The sequence below is a fragment of the Micromys minutus genome, assembly GCF_963924665.1.
Source record: "Micromys minutus genome assembly, chromosome: 25".
Classification (NCBI taxonomy): domain Eukaryota; kingdom Metazoa; phylum Chordata; class Mammalia; order Rodentia; family Muridae; genus Micromys; species Micromys minutus.
The window spans coordinates 37762255-37787036 of record NC_137960.1 but is presented as its reverse complement, the minus strand read 5'-3'; the positions used below and the strand labels follow the sequence as shown (position 1 = coordinate 37787036).

General features: G+C 43.0%; 1 protein-coding gene across 1 annotated transcript in view; it reads left to right on the top strand.

Moving 5' to 3' along the window:
* Window positions 1-24782, top strand: part of PDSS2 (decaprenyl diphosphate synthase subunit 2) — a 200636-nt gene that overhangs the window by 100883 nt on the left and 74971 nt on the right. Inside the window, exon 3 of the mRNA XM_080938452.1 lies at window positions 16398-16596. Coding sequence (XP_080794578.1) covers window positions 16398-16596 — 199 coding nt within the window. The remainder of the gene's footprint in view (window positions 1-16397; window positions 16597-24782) is intronic.

The following is a 24782-nucleotide window of genomic DNA, read 5'->3' as shown; positions in this document are numbered from 1 at the left end:
AACCCCAAACCAATTGTTTAAAATCCATTGAAGAATAAGCTTTAAATGTGAAGTTTTTTATAATATACAAGTTATGCCTCATTAAAGCAATTTTTTTCATTTATTAAGGAATAGCAGGGGTCACTGAATATAGTCACAGTTTTTATGACCATTTCTGTTGTCTGGAAATTTCATATATGATAGCAAGAATATTCTATAGGATCTGAATATTTCAAAAGATATTCAGAAATGCAATTATCTTTTTATTTTTACCATTCTGCTATATATCTTTTCCTGTACTGATAATGGTCCCTCTGAATATTCCCTGACACTTTTCTTCTCGATGGGAAGTAGAATTCAAAGTAGAATACTGTTGGAATGCTGAAAAAGAAATGATTTTCCAGTGACCAATCCATGTTGCTGTACACAAGTGTTCTTGATGTGTGTCTGTGTCTGTGCACATTGTCACTACAAATCAGGGCATAAACTAGTTAGTGTTCTGAAAAGCTGGCAGGTAAAGAGAGTAAGATGTCTGTCTGGGTGATGAACTACTGTCCTTCCTCACTTTGCATGTGTTGGAGACTGTGCCTCAGTGGCTGGCCTGGTAAGGTTAGTCTCCTTCCCAGGCCTCCTCATCACAATTGTCTCTGCCCTCTTGCTGGTGCTCTGTGAAGAGCAGTGGTCAAACACTAGAGGGGAAAAGACTTTCTCTTGGGATGTCAGTTATTTTACAACTCCAGTAAGCATCCAGTGTTTTCTAACGTATTTGTTAGGATCCATGCTTAAAGGCTGCTGTGTGGTTATTTCCTGCTTAGTTCCCAGTACCATACCCATAGAACGTGGTCACTCGTTCTAGACAAAAGCAGGTGTCACGCTTGTTTCCATGCGTTATGTTAAGGTAAAACTAGACTGTAGTGACAAATGGTTGTAAAATGTCATGGCGACAAAACAGACTTCCACTTCATATTCCTGTGCTGTGTCCACACGGTCGTTCAGGTTCAAAGCTGGTTAAACAGCCTCCATTCAGAGTAGATGCCGACACATCTGCCCTTGAGTGTACGTACCCCTTCCCTCTTTCTTCTCTCCCTCTCCCTCCTTCCATTCCCCTCCATCCCTCTCCCTCCTTTTCCTTCCTTTCCTCTTCCTCCCTCCTCCCTCCCTCACTTTCCTTTGTTATTTCGTTTTGTCTTTTTGAGACACAGTTTTGCTGTATTGCCCTGGATGACTCCAAACTTGTATCTAGAACAAGCTGACCTCACAGTTTCAGTACCTACTCTGCCTCAGTTACCTCAGAGGTTGCAGCTGTGACACTGCCACACATGACTGATTCTGCATTGGCTTGTAGTGGTAAAGATAGTGGTTCTGGACCTCAGCCTATGCCCAGAATCACGTAATCAGTTCTGTAGCTCTTGACAGTTTTTATCTCTCAAAAATTTCACTCGCATTCCTTTTCTTCTCAGTCTTCCTAAGATTAGTCCTTGATCTTAGGTGTTGGGAGAACACACACGTGTATGCACACACACACACACACACACACACTTGCACCACACTCACAAACATACACACCAAAAAAAAAAAAAAAACAGGTAAATGAATCCTAATGTCAGTGAGAGCTGTGGACACGGATTCAGCTGAATACTGACGACTGGCCTACTGCGCCTGCTGCGTGGCTGGTTTAGACATGCTACGACACTAGGATGTACTGCTGCGTTTCTAGATATCCAGACATATCTGGAAACAGTAAATAACCTAACTTAAAGCGTGTAACTGAACAGGCTGTGTCCTGACATTCTTCATAGGAAACAGGTCTTCAGCCCCTATTCTCACTTTACCTCCACATCTCTCCGCCCTGGGCAGTTTGTGGTCTAAAGGACCCTGCTGAGCGAGGCTCTTTTCTGTCCCTTACATGCTCACAGAGGTCTCTGCAGAACATCATCTCACCCCTGCTCACATGCAGCCTTCCTCACCCCTGCTTCCCTTCATGAGGGACAGACTCCAGCCCCCACCTCTCCGGAAGCCATTCAGAACTGACTGAGCCTGGCACTGGCCTCTGAGCCCATTGCTAAATGGCAGTCACTATTCAAACCCCCTTTGTTGTGATCTCTCCAGAGTCACAGGTAAAATCTGCTGTCTTCTTCCTTTGTTTTCACACATCTTTCCCATTAACCCTTCGGAGGCTAACGCTCAGTGTGCCAGCTCCGCTTCATCCTGTATTTCTGGCTTTCTCATACACTAGTGTAGCTTGGACACTTTGCTGCTGTATTATCGAGGTTGCCACTGGACTGTCATTTCTCCCAGTCTTGATTGTGCCTGAAGCAGATTCATGTCTAAATAATGAGCCCTGGACGGGAGGGATTTGTAATGAAAATGGAGCTAGCAGTGAGCTCTTTGTAATCACTTCTTTAATCCTCTACCTGCCATGCTGGAGAAAATCGTAATTATCTGAGCAGAGAACTCCAGGACCTCAGCAGAAAGAATGAGCTCTATGGGAGGAGGGAGTGACAGGCTGTACTCTCCTGTGGGGCGGGGGACAGTGAATTTGGACTGTCAGGAGATCTGATGTATTTGTATAACCTCCTCATGTAGAACTGCATTGCAGTGAGGGACGAGGTTTTGGTTTTCTTCATTAAAAGCTTATTACATGAAGAAATAGGACAGTGGTTTTGCTTGGGTAGATGAGGGTCAGAGAGGCGGGTGTGATCTCCTCAGGATATTAATGTCTGCCTTCAGCCGGGGGAAATGAGCCGTCACTTGAGTTTGAGGCAGCTTTATGTGCTCATCACTAGGGATTCCCATATGTCCAGGGAGCTGCAGCAGTGAAAAATGGCAGAGCTCAGTGGTGGAGTGCAGAGGGCTCTCATTGGGATTCATGTCAGGAAGCTCAGCGCAGCCTGCCCAGAGCAAGTCTGTCTAATGTTGATCAGCTGTCCATCTGATAACCTGAGTGGGGACAGACATTCCCTCCGAGGGCTGCCCTCCTGGTGACAGCAGAAGCACCCAGATGTCCTGCTAATCTGTGGTGGTAGTCTCAAGTATTTTTAACCCTTTTTTGTGATATCCACACCCCAAAGACGCCAACACAAGGAGGACTCTCCTAACTAGGTTGGCTCTGTTTTCCTGGCAGAAGAGAGCCCAGCTTAACTATTTCCAGAAACCAGATGCTATTAGTTAGCTTCCTCTTCCCATAATGAGCATCTGGTTGGTCTGTAGGATAATTATGTGTTGATAGTGTCATGTTTGTGTTTGACTTACCCAGATAATGGGTTTAAAGAATATATTCTTGAAGATGGTAAATTGTCTGGCTTGTTGGTACTATATTAATGTAGGCTCACAGGTGTGCTCAGAGGCCACTAAGCAGGTTCGGCTGTTTGTGCTTCAAAAATGTAATAGACGTTCCCTGGGGGAGGGCGATAATTTTGAATGATAAATATGTTGCCTCCTTGCTGAGAGCCATCATGGCTCCATTCTTCCAAGCGTGGCCACCTAAGACAGTTCAGCTCTTTGTAGATGGGCTGCAGTTGCAGCAGAAATTAATTACAGAGCACAGCCACACCGAGGTGTTTGCTTCTTGTTGTTTGGAAATTAATCAAGATGGGAAGAGAGAAAGCACTAGTTTTGTATTAAGTTGTGATTTTTAAAGAATTATATTTTAAGCTGAGCAGTGGTGACACACGCCTTTAATCTAGTTCTTGGGAGGCAGAGGCAGGTGGAGCTCTGAGTTCCAGGCCACCAACAACAAATTATCTTTCAGCCAGCTGTGAGTGGTAGCATATGAATTCTTTATAAATGGCTGGGCATAGTAGGGCATGTTTTCAATCCCAGCACCCAGCCTCTGCCGTTCAAGGACAGCCAGGGCTGTTACAGAGAAACCCTGTCTCAAAATCCAACAACAAAGCAAACAACCCCTAATGTTGAATGGAAGAAAATTGTGCTTGGAGGTCTGTTCCCTCACTCCTAGACAACGTGTGTTTTGTTTATTTTGGTAGCTTTCTGTTGTTGTTATTGGTGGGGGGTGGTGGGGGTGGGGAGTGGTGGTGTGTGTCATGCCAAGGCACGTATGTGGAGGTCAGAGGACAAGTTTCAGGAGTCTGTTCTCTCTTTCCACCATATTGATCCTAGGAACTGAACTTGGGTTTTCAAGCTTGGCGTCTTTACAGAAGTGCTATCTCACCAACCCTATTATGCCTGCTTTTTAACCCTTTTTTTTTTTTTGAGGGAATTGAGCCCCAAATCTCATGTATATATAATGTATATATTTTTAATGTATGTCTTAGGGGTTCTTTTCTTCTGTCTGCTTTACCTTGTCCAGAGGTGGTAGGGAAACAGAGCACAAACAAGCAAAACATCCCATGTGCCAAATGGAAGTGCAAGATATTAGTGCTTAAAATACAGAGAAGAGGGTGATGTGAGGATGTCCGGACAAGCAGGCTGCAGTCATCCGTGCAGTGGTTAGGAAGGCCTTGCAGAGAAGGCCACTTCAGCCTGGAGGGGGAAACCACTAAGCCTCATAAAAAATGTAAAGAAATACAGTACAGACGGAGCAAAAGGAAAAGGCCCCGAAGCAACCACAGCTTGGAGCATTTTAGAACCAATAAGGAAGCTTGGCTTGCAGGAGAGAAAGCACACACGGCTGTGTATGTGTGCACTTGCCTGTGGATGTGTACCCACGCTCACGCCTGCGTGAGTGGATGGAATGAACTTGGAAATAAAGGACAGAGAAGCTGCGGTGGATGATACTCGGCCCTGGAGTTTCTATGATCTAAGGCCATCATGGTTTGTCCTTTTCCCAGGAGGGCAAGACAGGCGTCTATGGGAGGTCATTAAGCTGAGGAGCTTGTCCCCCTTGTCTCACATCTGACAAACCTTCACACACATATTACTTCCTTCATCATCTGTGTTCAGTCCCACAGCAGTCTCCATCACACACGTGTATTACTTCCTTCATCCGTGTTCAGTCACACAGCAGTCTCCATCACACACCTGTATTACTTCCTTCATCATCTGTGTTCAGTCACACAGCAGTCTCCATCACACACGTGTATTACTTCCTTCATCATCTGTGTTCAGTCACACAGCAGTCTCCATCACACACGTGTATTACTTCCTTCATCATCTGTGTTCAGTCACACAGCAGTCTCCATCACACGCGTGTATTACTTAACTGACGCCAGCCATCATCCAAATATTACATGGAAATGTTCAGATATGAAAATCCATTTTGGCTGCATTCGGAGGACAGCAGTGAAATATATTGTACAGTCTCCCTTCCTCCTGCCCAGGATATCAATCTTGCACTGTCTAGTGCTTCCACGCTGTTGTGGTCTTGGTATGACAGTGCGTGAATTCAAGTAACCATTATGTAATTTAACAATTCCAACCATGAGAGCCACCATCTCAGATTATAGAGATGACGGGGCGTTTGGCTCACACCTTGCTTGTCTCTCTCCTTTTAGTCCTTCTCCTTCCTCTCACTGAAACTCTGCTTCCAAACAAACCCCTTCTTCTCTTAGATCATCATCTTCTTCTTCTTGGTTTTTTAATTTATTTGTTGCGATCCACTGAGTTTAATGGAAGCTGCCTGCAAGAGCATGGGTTGGGGAGATATTTCTTGGAGCAGGGATAAGTTATCTTATCAATGACTACACCACTAAAGAAGATGACACTTCCCCAGCAACCATTAGCTGCCAAGAGCCTCTTAGGAAGGGGTGAAATAAGCCTCGTAGGCTCTGCCCCCATCCATGATGGAATATTGACAGACCCAGCCCTTTATGGGTCTTCTGCAGTGACTTCCTAGGTGTGGTGCTCCCACCCACTGACTCTTCATGGCTTCTGCCTTCTCTTCCTTGTCTCCTGAGTCTCGCAGGTGGTGGTGTGACAGATGTCCCATTAGGGCTGAGCATGCAACAGCCACTCGCTGCAAAAAGAAGCAGGCTTCCCGGAGAAAGGCTGAGAGCAGCACCAGTCTGTGGGTATAGACATGAATAATTCTAACAGAATTTGACATGTCTGCTGACAAGCTTTACAGTAGCAAACATGAGTTCACTCCTTTGAGGAACAGGCCTCAACACCAGTCAGGAAGTGGTTGGTTACCCCAGAATACCATGCCGCATACATCTCATAAGTTTTTTATAAGATTGTTATAATTATTCTGTTGTATTATTTATTATTATCAATCTCTTATCATGCCTGCAGAGTTCCTGGGGTGGTATCTATAGGGTTTGGTGCTCTCTGCGCATTTAGGATTCCGTTGCGGTGTTGAAATGGTGTCTTTCCCCTTGGAGGTGCAACCGCTGCAGTTTTCCCACTGTGGTCACTTCCATTACCTGTTGTCTGCTTTGTTGTTACTTTATTGTCTACATTTCTGTCATGAGCTTCAGAAATTACTGGAGAGGTAGAAAGAACTTTTAAAATCAAGAATGATGCCCCACCTACCCAACTGTTCATGCCTACTTAGCTATTCTTAACACCAAACTATATCTCTAACCCTGGGTGGTTTTCACTGTATAAGCCAAGCTAGCCTTAAACATGATTCTTCCCCTCAGCATACAGAGTGCTGAAATTAGAGACTTTTTGTTTGAGATTGAGTAGCCCAGGCTGGCCTGGGACTTGCTCTGTAACCCAGTAACTTAATTAAATTCATAGCAATTCTTCTGCCTCAGTGTCCCCAAATGCTGAGATTAGAGGTGGCGGCCACCACACCTGGCTTACAAAACAATTTTAGAGAATACATTTCCTCCTGTAATATTAGGACTTGAGAATGAGGGCAGAAGTTAAGCTCATCTTCAGCTCCAGTGAGTTCAAAGTCAGTCAGAGCGACATGGGATCATGTCGACCAACAGATGGACACATACACACATGTACAGAGAGGGAGAGAACACAGCAAACACGTGTGCACGGTGGGCTGACAATAGGCATAGTTAGTATTAGTGCACTTCCCTAGTGAGTGTAAGTTCTTCTGTCTGACCTCAGCAGCACGTGACCCAGGCCTGTTGGTGCACACCTCACAACTAATCCTCGTACTCGGAAGGTAAAGACAGAAGGGTGAGAAGGTCAAAGCCATCCTTAGCTACAAACCAAAAGCCAATGAGAAAAAGCAATGTATGTCTTCATAATGTCCCCGCAGAGTTGAATGGCATCCCGGGTAGGAGCTTAGCTGCTGTCTGAAGTCAGATGGGAGGATGTTTAGTGTGACAGCATCTGGAAAGGGACAGCCCTAATGACGTGATGCACTGAGCTCACGCACTGTGAAGTAAAGATGAAGCACAGTTTCCATGTGTAGGGACAGGGCACGTTCTCCTCACTCACCAGTGTCTCCTACACCTTATTATACATTTGGATGGTTGGATGCTTGAAGGTAGTCAAGACATGGAAAAGTTTCCCTGGAAATATGGTGTCTTAATTTCCTACTGAAGTGCCGTCAAGACTACACACACACACACACACACACACACACACACACACAAGCACACATACACAAGCACACACACAAGCACACTCACACTCACACAAGCACACATAAACACACTCACACACAAGCACACACAAGCACACATACACTCATACACAAGCACACACACAAGCACATACATACTCACACACAAAAGCACACACTCACACAAGCACACACACACATGCACACACAAGCACACACACACAAGCACACATCCACTCATAGTTTGGTCACAGTACAGTTGGGAATAATGTGAATGCACAGGAGCGCAGGAGGAACCTGTGGTCTCTGGAAGTACCCATGGCCATTCTCATGTTGCTATTATGATGGTTACCGTTTCCTTATTAATATGTCCAATTTGGACAAATCCCACTAATATTTAAAATGTCAGTCTTTTTCCTGTTATATGTGTTAGAGATATTTTACCTCAAGTCTGTTATTAGTCTTAGTTTACATTTTGCTGTTGATTTCTTGTATATTTTTAACCACCAACGCTTATCTGCTATCTTCTTTATGGCTTCCCAACATCCACATTTTACAAGACTTTTTTCAAGAATGTTTCCAACATGACTGTCACCTGGGCTGGAATTTTGTGGGTCCTCTGTGATTGCACTGATTCGGCTTTGTTTGTTTCTGAGTCAGGGTCCTGGTACGTATGTATGCCCAGCTTGCTGGGACTCCTACGTAGATTATGCTGGCCAAGAACTCAGAGATCCTCTCTCTTGAGTACTGGGAGCAAAGGCATGGGCCACCACACCCAGCAAAATTTTAAGGCTCATGAGTACATGTGTGTTGATTTGTGCATTTGAGCACAGGTGCCCATGGTCCAGGCCAGACGAGGGCATCAGGTCCCTTGGAGCTGGAACTTGGGTTTTCTGTGAGAGCAGTATGGCCTTAACCACTGAGCCATCTCTCCTGCCTGCTGATGGGCTTCCCTCTGTTCCTGTTTCCCATAAGCCTGTGTGTTTGCCACTCCCACCAAGACAGACCCAACAAAGTTACTAACACACTAGATGGGATAGAATAACATGGGGGACACTCCAGTACATACATACTTTCCCCCTAAGTTAATAGTGTTATATTTCACATCTAGATGATTAATTTATCTTAATATGTATTTATGCAGGTGGTGGAGTCGGGATCTTTTATCCTTCAGTCAGTAGTTCCAACAGCATTTGCTAAAAAGATAGGTAGGTAGGTAGGTAGGTAGGTAGGTAGGTAGGTAGGTAGGTAAGATAGGTGATAGATAGATAGATAGATAGATAGATAGATAGATAGATAGATAGATAGATAGATAGAAGACTGATAGAAGATAATTTGAAATGTTATCTTTGTCAGAAAAAATTTCAAATATATTTGGCTTTTTCTTAATTCTACCAAGTAAATATATATGTGTGTGTGTGTACATGTATATATATATTTTTTCAATTGTGCTATTATTGTACATTTTAAAGCTACAGATGTTTAAAGTAGAGCCCAGTGATTGCCTAGCATTGGCAAAGTCCTGAGTTCAGGTCATTGTGCTGGAAAACACACACACACACACACACACACACACACACACACACACACACACACACGAGAGAGAGAGAGAGAGAGAGAGAGAGAGAGAGAGAGAGAGAGAGAGAGCTGCAATGTAGCTTCATAACAAGTTTTAAAATCTAAATCTAATCTTTTTTTTGAACTTTAATTTTTTATTTATTCTTCCTACATGATTATAAAACCTCTTTTCAAATTAAAAAAAAATTAGGATCCAAGTAAAATGACTAAGTAAATGACTGTTGCCTGCCATTTTACTTTCAATCTTGTGGGAGTTGTGTTTTGGATTTTGATGAGTTTGCTATTGATATGGAGAGAGCCCCGGCTTAGAGCCCTGGAGCCCCTGAGCTGTGTGGTGTGGCCTTTCAGCCGAGCTCCAGTACGGAGAGCCGCCGCTCACCTTGAAGAGCTGTTCGAAATAACAGTTTATTTACTAATCAGCTCACTTATTCCTGCGAAAACTATTGTACACATGGTGCTCAGCATATAGTAATAATTGGCTCAAAGTGATATACCTGTAGCCACCACTAGCCATTTTTAAATAGAACAATTGTGGGCTTCTCAGAGGAAGTGACGTAGAGTGTGGTGTTTACTTCAGAGTCCTGAGGAAGGCTGCTGAGGTGGCTCTGGTACAGTATTTTCCACTTGTGTGTTTGAAAGTTCCTCAAATAAAAGGGTTTTAGTTCTTAAATGCACCTTTAAAAACTAAACATGACAGCATGTAAGCATTTAGGTAGAAGACAACATAAATATTGACTGTTCTTTCCATATCTTTGAAGACTCTGGAAACAAAGGAATGGAAGGAGAGACAGAATACAGAAGAAAACGGGGAATTAGAAAAAAGAGCTCCGTTGCCTTCTAATCTCTCCATATGGGGAAGTGTGTCGGCTGTCCTACTATTTCTTAGCACAGGCTTGAGTCTAAAGCATATAGAGATTTCCAGTTTCTGTACAGAACAAACTTGAATTCGACTGTTCAGGGCAGCAGTGTGCCTATGATGGAGTTACCGTCTACTTGGGAGGTGATAATTGGAGGTTAATTGACCCCTGAGGATTTACCACAGGGTCTCCATGATCCTGACTTTAGTGCATATCCCTGCTTCCCCTTTGGAAATCAATGATAGAAGTCCTGCAGCCTTTCCAACGCTGTTGCTAAGTAACAAATTGGTCGTTTAACAAAATCTTTGTAGGCTGTGTATGGAAGTGGGTACAGGGATCTGTCTTTAAAGACCTTGAAGTACAGAAGGAGTTCATTCTGGAAAGGTGGGAAACTATTTAAAAGTGATACAGAGCTCACTCTTATTATCATTACTGAGACAGTCTCACTATGTAGCCTTGACTGGCCTCAAACTCAGAATTTCTCCTGCCTCAGTTGGCACTAGGGTGTGCCTCACCACACCTGGCTAAACCCGAGTTTTAAATGTTCAGACTGTGCAAGCCCAGCGACCTATGTCCAGTCCCTGGCATCCAAGTGAAAAAGCCAGCGTGGTAGCATACCTCTGCAATCCCAAAGAAATGGGAGGTAGAGACAGGAGAACTGGCTGGAAGTTCAGGGACCGTGCCCAAAAACAGCAAATAAAAGAAGATAGAAGGATAGAACTAATTTCCCAAAAGTTGGACTTAGACCTCTGTACTCCCAATGCCTGAGTGCACATGTGGGTGCACACACTAAATCAAAAGAGGTGCTTTAAACAAAAGTGTGCCAGTTGCTCTGCCTAAAGAAGCAGAGTGTCTGTCATGTCTCTGGATATGTTAAATGAGAAAGGAGCGTCTCGGCAGGAAATAATGCAGAACCATACCCGAGGGAGTAATATTCGTTATAAAAACAAGAGTGTAGAAAGATGGACATAAACTGCTATTTTTGGCACATTTTCGACCATATTATCTAGGAATTGAGTAGGCTGAATATAACAGCAGCTTTAAGGAGCGTAGTATTTGTTCATCTCAGAAAACAAGTCTAGTTGTCGAGAGTGTAGCTCCTGGAGCATTTGTTTGGGGTCCCCAGGTCCTGGGCTCACCCAGCACAGGGCAGGTGGAAAGGATAAAAACAAGGAGTCTTGTGGTAGCTCCTAGAGCAGCAGGAACTCTGGAACCCTCTAGAGCCCAAACTTTTCTTTCTTGTTATCCCTCAGATTGGGAGCTGCATTAGATCCCCATCTTAGATACGGTTTGATGCTGTGAAGACCAAGGCAACCCTCATAAAGGGTAACATTTAATTTGGGGCTGGATTAGCAGTTCAGAGGTTCAATGGCATCATCATCATGGTGGGAAGCATGGCAGTATCTTGGATAGGCAGGGAGCAACACTGGGCCTGGCTTGAGCTTCTGAAACCTCAGAAGTGAGCCACCTCCCAGTGACACACCTCCTCTAACAAGGCCACACCTACTCCAACAAGACCACACCTCCTAATAGTGCAGCTCGCTATGGGGCCTAAGTGGGCCAGTTACGTTCAAACTACCACAATCCCCAGCTCTCTACTGAGTCTCTAAGAACTTGGTCATACTCTAGATGGGTTAAGCTCCAAATGTTAAAAGTACATACCAACTGAATCAATCTGTCTCCTTGTACTGAGAGTTAGTAATAGTTGTTTGTTTGTTTGTTTGTTTGTTTGTTTCAGAAACCCTTCCTCCTAGACATACATATCTTTGCCTAGATTTGTCCTATGATCACAGAGCTACATCCGTTGCTGAAGGGATCTTTGGGGTTTTGTTTGATTTTGAAATGGGGTCCTAGGTGGCCAAAGCTAACCCCTGTAGAGGATGAGGATCTTCCTGCCTTCACTTTCCAAGTGCTGTGATCAAAGGCCTATGCCACCATGCCCCGCTGATGAGGGTCTTTTAAAAGGAGTATATGGCTATTTGAGACATAATGAAGTTTTGTTACAGTAAGGAGTCCAGGGAAACATAGCTAACAACGTCTGCTGCTCACATCCCTGAAATGTGGATGCTGCACTACCGTAGGAGAGCGGTCGTAGGTTCTCTGGGACCCACCATGCTTACACAGACGTTTCCAGTACAAGGCATGAGGTCCCTGCTGTTGAGCAGGCCGTAAGTCCAACTAAGTGGTGGTCGGTAACCCCCAAGATTACTTGCTGACTATTGCACCTTGGGAATATCCTGTGTGCTGGTGGGCATACATTTCTATAAAGCCATTCACCAGTTTCCTTCAGTGTGGCAATGCTTCCTCACTCTGATCACGTTCTGTAAGTGGATTGGTTTGGGTTTCGTTGTCATTGTTGTTTGGCGGGTTGGGAGTCCTGGGAAGGGTTGAGTCTTATATTATACCATTGGCTTGCCTAGATTTTAGTTTGTACCCAGGCTGACCTAAAGCTCATAAGTAGCCAGGACTGGCCTGCAAGTCAAAATCACTGTGATCCTTATGAGTACCACCATGTCCAGCGTATTTATTCATTACTCCTTTCTAGTCAAGGTCAAGCAGGAAAGATGAATAACCAAGAGTACTCTGTGTGTGTGTGTGTGTGTGTGTGTGTGTGTGTGTGTGTGTGTGTGTGTCTGTGTGTGTGTGTCTGTGTGTACATATATGATGGCATGAAGACTTATTTAAGGTAATTTTTAGATCCAGTATACTGAAAGCTTAAATGAATTGCTATTCCCTTGGATTCCTTCACCCCAGCACTGCTTCCCGCTGGCCACTACATTGTACATCTGCACAGTGTGATCCAGAGCTGCTCATCTGATAAAATCTGAGAGGTTGAGAGCTCAGCCCTTGATGGTAGTTACAGAATAGGTTTAAAGATGACTGAACACTCCATTCCTACTCCTACAGAAAGCAGGGACCAATGATAGCAATAGTTTTGTCTTTAACAATTGCCTGCTGGTCTAAGTAATGAGAAACAACCACTGTAACCCAAACGTGACTCCAGGAAGTCGAGAACTGGAAGAAATCTGTTTTCTGGCTTCCGCACTTCCTGTCAGTGGTGACTTACTTGGGCACACAAGGAGCTCGTCTCGGGGCTATCTTGGGAAGTAGACAAAAGGAAATTACTTCCAAGCTGTTGTTGATTAGGATGAATCTATTGATTTGGTTCTAATAAAAGAATTTGGGGGAAACTTGATTAACTTTCCCACTTGCTTCAACTAAAAATAGAAAAGCTTGGGACAGGAGAGACAGCTGAGCAGTTAAAGCATTTACTGCTCTTCCAAGGGACCTAGGTTTGGTTCCTAGCACTCATCCATGTTGGGTGTCTTACACGCATCTCTAACTGCAGCTCCAGGGGGTCTGACGCCATCTTCTGGACACCATAGGACCTCACAAAACGGTCAGGCCCACACATAGACACAGACACACACCGCAGGACCTCACATAACGGTCAGGCCCACACATAGACACAGACACACACCGCAGGACCTCACATAACGGTCAGGCCCACACATAGACACAGACACACACCGCAGGACCTCACATAACGGTCAGGCCCACACATAGACACAGACACACACCGCAGGACCTCACATAACGGTCAGGCCCACACATAGACACATACACACACCGCAGGACCTCACATAACGGTCAGGCCCACACATAGACACAGACACACACCGCAGGACCTCACATAACGGTCAGGCCCACACATAGACACAGACACACACCGCAGGACCTCACATAACGGTCAGGCCCACACATAGACACATACACACACCGCAGGACCTCACATAACGGTCAGGCCCACACATAGACACAGACACACACCGCAGGACCTCACAAAACGCTCAGGCCCACACATAGACACAGACACACAGATATAGATAATTCAGAATAAATATGGAAGAAAAACGCAAAAACAAAACATGTTGCGGATGGAGGCAGAAGGGCTGTCTGAGGGTTTCAGGGCAGCCTAGTCTACATATTTTCTAGGACAGGCAAGGTTACATAGTGAAAGCCTGTCCAGAGGGAGCAGGAAGAGCCTTAATTTTTTTTTAGAGACAATTTTGTTCTTATATAATATCTCTTATAAACATTCCTTTCCATGGTTCTTAGAAGTAAGGTTGGAAGCTCGGTGAGCGAGGTGGACATGGACCACAGTTATACTTTGGTACCCTTGGCTTCCCCTCCCCCGTTTATTATCCATTAGGTAAATAAACATTTTACGTTGTCACTGGTCACTATGACAGGGCACTGTGGGTTATACTTTTGTCCTTTCTAAACTCCCTGCTCCCTGGGCCTGCAGTGGCTGCAATACATGGTGGTTCCACTTAGTTACTACTACGATTGTTCCGCTGTTTCTGATGAGGTAGCATCTAAAGTTCTTATTCATTTAGTGAATGCCGTTATTACTATAGGTGTCTTTATTAAAAGCTCATAGTTACTCATTTGCATCCTTGGGGTAATTCAAAACACCTACAGCTTTTTGCTTGCTGGGTTATTACTTTCTTTTATAAGTTAAACTGCATAAGAGACTTAACCTAAAAGCTTAAGCCTTATGACTTCTATAGTTTTTCTTAACTTCATTGTACAAGTTTTGTCATATGTGACAATATAAATTGTAAAAACTCTTCTATTCTTTTGGTGTTTTTTTGAGATAGAGTCTCTCTGTCTTTCTGACTACATAAATACTTGTTATATAAGCCAGGCTGGCCTTGAGCCCACAAAGATCTGTCTCTCTGCCTCTCCCAAATGCTGGGACTAAAAACATGTGCCACCAAGCCTGGATTTATTAATTCTGATTATTTCATTTATGCATACAATGTATTTGGATCATAATACAATGTATTGGCCGTTCTCTGTCCACTTCCCACACCCCTTAGCTCCTGACAGATCTTTTCCCCACAGAACTTTTGTTTTGGTTTGTCTTTTTTTTCTTTCTCTTTTTAGGAAATAAAAATAGAAAGTATTTGCACAATAGCAGCACATTTTTTAAGATTATTTTTCCTTCTGTGTTTGTCTATGCAAGTGTATGCCATGGACATAGGACTGTTCCAGAGTCCAGAAGAGGGCATCGGATCCTCCTCAGTTGTGAGCAGAGCAGGAAGCACTCTTGACCACTGAGCTGTGTTTCCAGTCCCATCATAAAACAATCCTTTCTTTTAGTCACTGTTTTGAGAAGATGGTTTTATATCTTAGCTCTACTTCTTAAAAATATTTTATGAGGAGACAGCAAGCTAGCTGGGCAGGTAAAAAAGGGCTGCCGGGGGCCAGGGGTAACTGTACAGTGTATGCATCATCTCTTAGGAGAGATCCCTGGGCAACTGTACAGTGACACACGTTGTCTCTTAGGAGAGAGCGGGACCACTGGTCCTTAATGATTCTGAAGTCCAGATGGGCTCATGTTAGAACTATAGATTCTACAAGCAAGGAATGCTTGGTTAGGGCCCAGTCCTAGAACCTACAAGCAGCTTCCTGATTGCCCATTCTCTGTAACACTGGCTCTGCCCTCTGAGCTGCTGCCCTCTTCTGTGAGAATTGGTTCAGGCTTAGAGCAATGTAGTGGTCAACTGTTGTTTTTAAATTTTATTTAGAAATTTTTTACAATATATTTTGATCTTATTCTTTCATACACAACTTTCTTTTCTATCCCTTAAAAAAAGAAAAAGGAAAACAACAAAATATGAAAGTCGAAAAGACAACTAAAAAAGGAAACTCGGTAGGACAAAAAATACCAAAACAAGCCCCATGGAGTCTGTGTAGTGTTGGTCTACTCTGATGTACGTAGCCACACTCCACTGGTCACTTGCCGAGTAAGCCATGTGGAGTTAAAAGGAGAGAACATGTTTCCTAGAAGTTGTCTTACTTGTGACATCCATGATGTGGTCTGCACTGCCTCCTAATAACAATAACAGGAAAAAAAATCATAATTTACCTTTCTCAGCAGGTATCAACTGAAAATAGCCATTTGGCTGGGGTGGGACCCCACGTTCACTTCCCCTTCTCAGCACCAAGACTGCTGGAACCCGTGTGTGGAGGTCAGTAGAGAACTTTTAGGGAATCTGCTCTCTCCTTTGACCTTCACATGGATTCTGGGTATCAAACTCAATCCTTGCTCTGAGCCATATTGTCAGCCCCCCCCCCCCTTTTTTTTGGTTGTTTGTTTCTTTGTTTTTACAAGACAGGGTTTCAGTGTGTAGCCTGGCTGTCCTGGAACTTGCTCTGTAGACCAGAAATCTCAGCGTTAAGTGAGGAAGAACTGTGCATTGAGAGCAAGGTATCTTGGTGAGACTGGGAGGGTGGCACGCCTGGCTGCCATCTCTCTGAGACAGTGGTGACTCATAGGATAGAGTAAGAAGGATTACAGAGACCCCCACCCCCCAGACTAGTTAGTCAACAGAGAGACCTCTAAAAGCTTTATTGGAAAATGAACTCCTTATCTTCCAATGTCACGTGTGCATGGTTTAATTTCTGAGAACCAAGTCCTGGCACTGGTCATAAGGTGATACATTCTCGACATTCAGACAGACCTTCTCTTTATGTTTTAGTCAAAGAAGTTTGGCAGAGATCACAGAACTTATTCATACTGCTCTCCTGGTGCATCGTGGGATAGTGAACCTAAGTGAATTACAGTCTTCTGATGGACCACTGAAAGACATGCAGTTTGGAAACAAAATAGCTATCCTGAGTGGAGACTTCCTTCTAGCAAATGCCTGTAATGGATTAGCTCTTCTACAGAATACCAAGGTAAAAACAGAGAGGGTTCACTTGTGCCCGCATAGCCTCGGGGGTCTCATGAGCTCTGTGTGTCCTACTGCGCAGCTTCTCCACATGGATGCTCACTGAAACTGATTATGGTGAGCTTGGCATTGTCAACATGAAGTAAAAGATATGCTAGGAAACACTTTTGAAGAACAAGTTTGGTAGCATGCATTCTGAGGCAGAGGAAGACTGATCATGAGTTCAAGGTCAGCCTGGGCCTCAGCCAGGACCTGTCTTAAAAAAAAAAAAAATCAAACACTCAGGAGGATTATCACAAGTTCAGGTCTCTGGTGTAAGCCAAAAATAAAAAGCCAAATATAAATCCAAAATAAAAGAGCAGGCTGAGGATATAGCTTGGGGTAGAATGCTGGCCTGCCATGTACAAGGATTGCAGGAAGAAAAAGAGAGGCAGGGGGGCAGTGGGGTAGGAGGCAACTAAAAACGCCCAAAACATGTGAACTGTTTTAAAATACTTATCTGAATAATATATTTTGGAATGGGAAAAATTGATGCATGTAGACTTATTTGTAATAGTAAAAAGTTAGCAGATTAAATGTCGAAGAAGGGGTTGAGTGATGTATCTAAATGTATGTTATATAGTCATTAAAGTTTTGTGAGAAAAAAATGTTATATATCATAGGAAAGTATCCACATCATAATATGTGCTTGTAAAAATAAGATTAAAAAACAACTTATACATATTAAGCAAGTCCTTACCTGTGTTAAAAAACAAATCGCTAAATATAAAGGAATGAATGAATACCAAGAAAAACTACAAGGAAATACATCAAAATATTAATTAGGTCACTGCTTTCTGAGTGTAGATCGTCTTTGTTATAGCTTTGTTTGTTTGAGACAAACTTTTACTGTGTGACCTCAAATTTGTAGTGATTCTCTGGGCTCAGACTCATAAGTGTACAGAGGCAGAGGATTGTGAGAGTTTTCTGGCCACTGGTCTAGCTCCGGACTCAGTGTTCCGAAGGCAAACAGGAAAGTTGTCCCGTGGGCAGCTGGGTGGAGGATCTCTTCCACCCTGAAAAGAGCTTAAGCATAGGACCTCAGAGCCAACCCCCACAGTGACACACATCCGACAACAAGGCCACACCTACCACGTCTCCTAATAGTGCCACTTCCTGGGTCAAGCATATTCACAAGTTATAGCTCCTACCACAAATGATAGCTACTGTTTTTAAGAGAAAATAGTATGATAGTGCTGAATATCTCTTTTCTACCGATGTGGGGAACAGGAATTACCTTCATGAAACAGATTAAGAGGCTCAGACCTCCTTCCAGTTGAGCTAACCTCCGTGCTTACTTCCTTGGTCTTAGACTCCTCTATCTGCATCATACTCTTGGCTGGGTCTCGTTGATTTTATCACTGGGATCCACATGTTAAGGCAAGAGCAAATCTTCAGTCATCCCTGGGAGTCACTGGCCCTATGGTCTTTCTTGCCTTTCTGCTAGACCTTCTGTGATCTATGAGAAGTATGGACCCTGCTTGGAGAAGGGAAAGCCTCCAGAGATGGAGCTTTGGTAGAGATTTGTGGGCTCGTTGGACTGCACATGATAAGTGTCTTAGTCAGGGTTTCTATTCCTGCACAAACGTCAGGACCAAAAAGCAAGTTGGGGAGGAAAGGGTTTGTTCAGCTTACACTTCCACATTGCTGTTCATCACCAAAGGAAGTCAGGACTGGAACTCAAGCAGGTCAGGAAGCAGGAGCTGATGCAGAGGCCATGGAGGGATGTTACTTACTGGCTTGCTTCCCCTGGCTTGCTCAGCTTGCTTTCTTATAGAACCCAGGTCTACCAGCCCAGGGATGGCTCCACCCACAATGGGCTGGGCTAGGGATGGCTCCACCCACAATGGGCTGGGCCCTCCCCCTTGATCACTAGTTAAGAAAATGCCTTACAGCTGGATCTCATGGAGGCATTTCCTCAACTGAGGCTCCTTTCTCTGTGATAACTCCAGCTATGTCAAGTTGACACAAACCAGCCAGTAAATAACTTGCAGGCATAATCAGTGTCAACTATGGATTGGGCCCAAATACCTGAGAGGAGGAAATATTCTAGATCTGCTACTTATGTGTACCTAGTTCTGTATTTGGGGAATTATCTTCAACGCAATCTTACATTGGAATATCCACCAAGGCTCTTTGCTTTCAGAGAGGTTTCCTTTGTTTACCTTTCATTGCCCGGTGAATTTCCCTGGCACTGTTCTGCAGTACTGGGTGAACCCGTGGTTTCATACGTGACAGTCAAGCAAACACTGTGGATGTTATCCCGGCTATTTTGTGCTGTCTTAGGAAAGCGTAGCTGTGGCTCTATGTGGAAGTGCAGTCATGCCATAATGAAGCAGACCGTGTTTAAGCTGCTTCCCATTGTGGGGATAATATTTTAGGCATTCTCTTCCCTTAACTAGCTTGTGTCAGTCACACATTTTTTTCTTTCTCTGTGGTTCAAATTCAGTAAAAATGGAGGTTTTATTACCATCAAAATCAAATCCAATTCACAGCCTGTGAAATCTGCTCATGGTGTTTAGCATTCAAAGGCATCACCATACATGTTCCAGAACCTAAGACCTCCACCATCTGCTCCATTAGGCACTGGATTTCAACAGCAGTACTTGATTTACAAAGAGAAGACCAGGAAAAATAAAAAGAAACCTCAGTATGTTTGACAGCAGTACCTGAGAAATAAGAATGCCCTGGACCGTTCCCTGTGAGAGCTCTGCCCTCCACAGCCTCTGCGAACCCTGCTCTGTTAGATTTGTATTGTGTCAAGCCCCTGCAGCAGAACATGCCTTTTTAGACAGCTCTGTCTCTTTCAGAGTTTGAGGGTTCTGCTAAACTAAAGCTTTTCTCCTGTGCATCCCTCCGTTTATTCTAACCGTGGCTCTTCTTTTACCTTGTTCTTCAAAGGGTCATCAAGGTTCTACAGGCTTGGTTCTAAAAGATGCATCGCCAGCTTGTTTTCCGTGAGTCCAGAGTACCATGTCCAGAGGTCCGTGGTTGATCTCCAGATGTGGGCATTTCTGAACTCTCACTTGAGCATGACAGATGAAGGCCAAATTGTGTGACAATATTGTGAACTGCAGAGACAGTGGGGAAAGAAAGTGTGTGAAGTCAAGTGCTCTCTGACAGCGCCTCCCTGTATTCAGAACCCACCCTTTCAGGTCAATACTTGGTTCTGTGTTCCTCAGAATGGTATTTAAAGGAACATGAATATTTCATAGCAGACAGTCTATTTTATTAAAATAGATTTACCACTAAACATGATTATTATCTTGGTATAGTTAGACTCTATTTAATTTCCTTTTATAAGAAGAAATTGTCAACAAAGGCAAAATAAATAGACATTGCGGTAATGAGGGAGCAGGCAGAGCATGAAGCAGGACTTCTGGTTTCAGGGTGACAACCTGCTCTTTTTTTCAAGGGTATGTCTTTAACTTGATGATTAAACTTGGCATGTTTGTGCTGTTTTACTATTTTACAGCTTATTCATTCTACCAGTTTTCTGTTTTCTTCTGCTAATAGGTTTGTATACGACCTTTATGGTGCATTTCTCTGTGCCCCTCCCTCCAGGAGCAAGCTGTTAGCTGAAGGTTTGTACAGTTGGTCAAAATTCAGAGTTGTTTTATTATTACCAAGAGTAAAATTAGCGAAGCCAATTATTCTCCCATTGGCTTTTCCCTAAAGATATTAGAGGTCTTCTAGGCAATTGCCTTAGGTAACGCTTAGATTTTTAAACATTCCTGAGTATAGAAATTGGCATATTAATCCTGCGACAATAGTCTTTTTTGTCTTATAAAATGGTCTTCCTATAGATGGAGTCCAAAGTACAAATTAACAAGTTTTGAATTCAAGAGTGACTTTAAGGATCCGTGGTTGGCCTTCCATTCATTCAGCTATAGGACTTTTTATTCTAGTACTTCGTCACTTAAAAACTGGGACTAAAACACCTGCAGCCTTTGCAGTCATCGTCCCTCGTGCCACTGACATAGTTACTTGAGTAGAGTATGCTGTCCTGCTCCGATCACGTGCTCATTCATGAGGAAATTCCTAGTTTTAAGCACCAAGTTATTACAGAGACATTTAAACATTTAGCGGGAGGACTATAAAATAGAAAAGCACTATGATTTGTAAAGTTTTTTTTTTCAAAAAAATATGTGTAGTGTGTGAAATTATCTACCATGTGCATAGGAGAGCCCTTGGAGGCTCGAGGGGGTATCATAGCCTCTGAAACGGGAATTATAATGGATGTGAGCTGCCATGTGGATGTGGGAACCAAACCAGGATCCTCTACGAGGACAGTAAGAGCTCTAGACTGCTGAACCACCTGACCAGTGACTGTAACTTATCATTTAGAAACCATCACAGGTGGGTTTTTGGTTGGCTGGTTGGTTTTTTTGTTTGTTTGTTTGTTTAGTTTTTTTGGTTTTTGTTTTGTGGGGGTTTTTTGGTATTTATATAGGCAGGATTTGGATTTGAAGATTATTTCAAAGTGCAAATAAGACTATTTTATTTAGGGACTACCTGTCATTGCTTTTATTTTTTCAGAAAGGGTTATTTTATAGTGATATGCCTAACACTTAAAGAAGTAAAATCACATTGCTGCATGTGCACACACACACACACACACACACACACACACCATTCATTTACACTAAATGGGCTTTTGTTGTTCATCGAATGAGAAACTAGGAATCAGGCTGACCCGAGAGCACGGTTATGATGTCATTCTTGGGCGATTCTATTGAGCGTCAGTGACTTACATTCCTCAATAGCTGTCGGCACAGATGTACTCCTTCCGAGTGGTGTGTCTCCTTATGTTAATTCTGCCTTCCTACAGGCGTAAATATGCTGTTTACAAGCAAGGGTTTTGTTTGTGTAAATATGTTCAATTTATGCTTATAAACCTCTTTTATATGTTTGTGTGCATGTGTATATGTATTTATGTATATTTGTATTTATTTAGGTGTGTGTTCATATGGGTGTGAAGATAGCATGTGAATATACATGTAAAGGCAGCAGTTAATGTCAGTGTCTTCAGTTGTTCATTACTTTATTTCCTTCCTTCCTTCCTTCCTTCCTTCTTTCCTTCCTTCCTTCTTTCCTTCCTTCTTTGCATACTTACTTACTTACTTTAAGACAGAGTCTCACTCTGTACCCCTTAGTGAACTAGAACTTGCTATACAAACAGCTTGGCCTTTTGCTGCCTGGCTCTGCCTCCTGAATGCTGGAATTGAAGGCCTGAACTTGCATGCCCAGCTTCCACTCAGGTTTTTGAAGCGGGGGTCTCCCTGAATCTGGACCCCCGGGATTGGCTCAACTGGCTAGCCAACAAGCCCCAGGGAGCCTCCTGTCTGTACATCCCCTATGCTGGGGTTACAAGAATGCTCTGCCGCACTGGGGTTTACGTGGATGCGGGAGAGCAAGCCTCATCTGTGCATGGCAGACACTTCCTGACCAGGCTATCTCCTCAGCCTCTAATAAACAGGCTGCTATTGGGATTTTTAATGTGTTTGTTCTGTTAACATTAGTTCTACATTCTAACTTAAAAACATACTATATTATATGAGCTTAAGGTTTCCCCTTCCCCTAACATACATTTAAGTCAGCATTTTTTTAAGGCATTCTGAGATCTAGATCCATTGTATAGAGTACTTGCAGGCCCTGGACTTTGTCCTCAGTGTTCAGGATCAAGGGTATAAAGGGCATTCTGATCATATGTTTATACCTTTGCTAACATGTTACTTATAGAAGTAATTTATTGGGGGTGGGGTACTTTTGGGAGACATAGTCTCATAAGCTCTCCTCAAACTTGCTTTGTAGCTGAAGTTGGACTTGACCTCTTGATCCCCATCCCTCCATCTACTGAGGATTATAGGCACCACACACTCAGCAATTATTGCATTAATATCTTTAGTCTCTTAAATTAGACGCCCAAAATTAATATTTGCCCTGCATATAATCTACTTGTGTATAGATATTCATGGCCAGAGTATATAGGTACAAAAGGTTAGTAGGTTATTATATATTATAACATTAATAGACCTTCTCTATTTCAATTAAATAGAAAAGTGAAAAATACCATCACGAAAATACTTTAGAATTCCAAAACAAATTATATTCTTCTGCTTTTTCCTTATCATTTGCAAACATAGATACATATTCAATAGACTTCACTTTCTGTGTCTGCTTTCTTGGCTTTTAAAGTAATAAAGTATTAGTATATGTAAAATATACTAAAAAAAAAAAAAAAACTAGAAAGCAAACTAATAGCATGTCTTTTAAAATGCCTTATGTCATTGAAGCCTTGAGTAAAAACAATGTACTGTAGTATTTCTTTGGCATAGCCAGGCCACATGCCATCATGTAAAGTGAATGTTTCTTTCTGGGTCTCACCAACAAATCTGGCAACAAAGGAGAAGAGGCAAAAAGCTCAAAACACACTTGTCTTAGGGTTTTACTGCTGTGAACAGACACCATGACCAAGGCAACTCTTAAAAGGACATTTAAGTGAGCTGGCTCACAGGTTCAGAGGTTCAGTCCCCCATCATCAAGGTGCAAACAGGGCAGCATCCAGGCAGACCTGGTGCAGGCAGAGTTGAGAGTTCTGCATCTTCATCTGAAGGCTGCTGTCAGAATACTGACTTCCAGGCAGCTAGGATGAGGGTCTTAAAACCCACACCCACAGTGACACACCTACTCCAACAAAGCCATATGTCCTAATAGTGCCTCTCCCTGGGCCACGCATATACAAATCATCACAACCCTCATGAAACAAAGCAAACCCCTGCATTCTCTAGGAGCACAACTTTTTAAGTGTGTTGAGCTGAGTCTGCACTAGCTATACTAATCTTTTTTTTTTTTTTTTTTTTTTTTTTTTTTTTTTTTTTTTTTTGAGACACAGTTTCTGGGCAAAATGGCTACAAGGCGCAAGAGTTAAGAACAATTCAAGCTTGACCCATTAACTAATTCTGTGACATCCTCTGGGCTCCACACATGTGTCGTGGTGCACACATACATATACCCTCTACATCATGCACACGTGCACTAATAATATTAAGTAAAATAATTATTCGTTACCTCTGCATCCTAAGTGCTAAAGTTAAAAGTGTGGATCATCATGCAGATAGTTAATTTGATTTTTTTTATATTTTAGTTCATTAAAAATTTCATACAATGTATTTTTATCATATTTAATCCCTCATCCATTTCTCTTTTCCATATCCACCCTCTTTACCTCAGCCCACCTGCCCACCCAACTTTGAGTTGTATCCTTTGCAACCTTTCCAACCAACATTCCCCCAAAGCTCCCTGAGTCTTAGGGAAGAGTTATGATTTATACATAACATTGAGGACTAAGCACTCTACGATCTCATATTATCTGGATGTTGATTGGTTGAAAAGCCTTTCTGATGACAGTTAAGAGATGTACTGATCTATAGGATCTATAAGTCATTCAGAGTTATTCTAATACTGTGCCCATTTATTTAACAGCATAGTAATATCAGGCTCTCCTCTAGAGCCAGTGGAGTGTATAGCCACGGGTTTTTGTCTCTGTTGGCACTGACAGCAGTGGGCTCCTCTCATGGAGTAGGCCTTAGAGCCGACCAGAGCACGTTGGCTACTCCCATAGCATTTATGCCGCCCATGCACTGGTAGCGTATCTTGTCAGGCCGTTCACTGTAACTCTGGGGTTCCCAGGTGAGTGAGACAGGTGATCATTCTCTCTTCCAGGACCACCCTCGCCCTCCAGCACCATGCCAGCTACAGTTAGAAAAGAAAAGGGAATTTAATGCACAGTGATGTGTGACTGTGATCCTCACGCTTAGGATAGAAACAGGACAAGATTGTGAGTGTAAGGTCATCCATGACGGAACGAGCTTGAAGCCTGCCTGGTCTGCATGAGACCCTATCTCAAAACCTTTGTACAAGTAGAGAAGCAGATGATAGGGAATACTAGAACAGAATATGTGTAGACACCCTCATCCTCTTAGCCAGGTTTTTTTCTTTAACCATCAACATTTAAAGATAATGTAACCATTTTACTGTTTGGTTCTTCCCCTACTTTATTTAGTTGCAAATATATTATAAGAATTTTGTTTTCTATCTAATCATCTTTTCATTGCAAGAACATGGCATTGCTAACATTAAGGAGCGACCAAC